Raw genomic sequence first — 1,497 nt, 5'->3', positions numbered from 1 at the left:
GCTTTTTGGTTTCGTTCTCTTTTATCAGCAATCTTACCGGTGCCTGTGCATTGACTCTCATGAAATTTCCTACTGTAAGAGAAACATGGAAGTAAATCTTTTTAAATTTCACAAAAAAAAAGGAAACAAATCTAACAATCAACTAAAGACTTGAAGATAATATTCTAAAATCACACATATATAACAATCAATATGTATAGGTAAATTTAATCAGTATATTATATCAAACTGATGATTAGATTACCTGATGAGATGTATAACAAGATGATGAAAGAAAAACATATTTGTGCTTTAGTCATGTTTGTTTTTGTTTGATGTCTTTGTCAGAATTGCACAAAAGTTCTAGAAATTTTGTGTGTTGATATAAAGGGCTATACACACATAATCACATATATATACTTTTTTTTTTGATAGGAATGTGAATATCATATAATATGAAGAGGTGAGGTTCTACAATGAAAGCATAACCTAAGTGAATGTAACCTTGCCAAAAAAGAAATAAAAAACAAGGGTTACATAATAAAAAACAAAGCGATGGGTGTCAAACAACGCATTATCGAATCCAAAGGATCATTAAGTTGCGAAAGACCCGTCTGTTCCTTCTAGCAGTGATCGTGTTTCTGATCTCCTTCTCCAAGGTCATGAAGACAGTAGAGGCCGGGATTGAGACTTGATTATGAAGAAGATTGTTCCTCTGCTTCCATATATGGTAAATCGCAGCCTGAGCCACCAACTTCCTTAGAACCGTGGGAGCAGTGGTAGAGCTGAGCCGTGTCCACACAAGAAGAGAAGACCAAGTATAGAAAGTGCAAGGAGACAGGTTTAGACGTAGGAGAATAAGCTTCCAAATCTGCTCGCTGAACACACACCTAAGAAAAAGGTGATCTCTAGATTCAGCAAATTGAGAACAAATGCAGCAGGCGGGAGAGATCGGCATGCCCCAAGAAATAAGACGGTCTCTAGTTGGTAGCCTGTCAAGTTGAGCTAGCCACATGTTAAAGGCATGCTTAGGTGTGGCTCCTTTGTACCAAACAGAGGATGACCAAGCCTTGGCAGGAGCTTTTAGTCTTAAACTATCCCAAGTCTCTGCAGTTGGGAACTTTATGAGGTTTGAATCACGTCCCAACCAACTGTAGAGATCATGGTCCTCCTCATCGTCAGTCAAGTGGACAGTGGAGAGCAGATCATGAACAGCCACAATTTGTGGAGAGCAGAGTCTCGGTATTCTCGCAGAGTAGTTTGCGAAAGCGTCAGCCACTGAAGAGAGTAGTGGAATTCTGAGTTTTCCGGGACCCTGCTGGCCACATATATATACTTTACCTTAGGTCACAGTCACACTAGCCCTAATATCACAGATACCAAACATAATTAAGCCCAAAAATATATATAAAAGGCCCAATTGTATTAGTCTGAAAGCTCATCTATGATTCTAAGGGGAGGGGTTTAATGGTTCATAATAGATTTAGAAATCCACAGCAAAATCATTTGTAGTACCCT

The 1,497-nt window shown here is 38.7% G+C and overlaps 1 protein-coding gene across 1 annotated transcript; it reads right to left on the bottom strand.

The window, feature by feature from the left end:
• Nucleotides 1–399: 399 nt before the first annotated feature.
• Nucleotides 400–1,297, bottom strand: LOC110228436 (the record flags this gene model as incomplete). The annotated part of the gene is made up of 1 exon (XM_021026012.1): nt 400–1,297. A coding segment is annotated over one exon (744 nt), but the record flags the coding sequence as incomplete, so codon positions are not given.
• Nucleotides 1,298–1,497: the final 200 nt, after the last annotated feature.

This window comes from Arabidopsis lyrata (genome assembly GCF_000004255.2).
Source record: "Arabidopsis lyrata subsp. lyrata unplaced genomic scaffold ARALYscaffold_677, whole genome shotgun sequence".
Taxonomy (NCBI): Eukaryota; Viridiplantae; Streptophyta; class Magnoliopsida; order Brassicales; family Brassicaceae; genus Arabidopsis; species Arabidopsis lyrata.
Note: the sequence above shows the minus strand (reverse complement) of the source record. Positions and strands in the feature narration are given on the sequence as shown.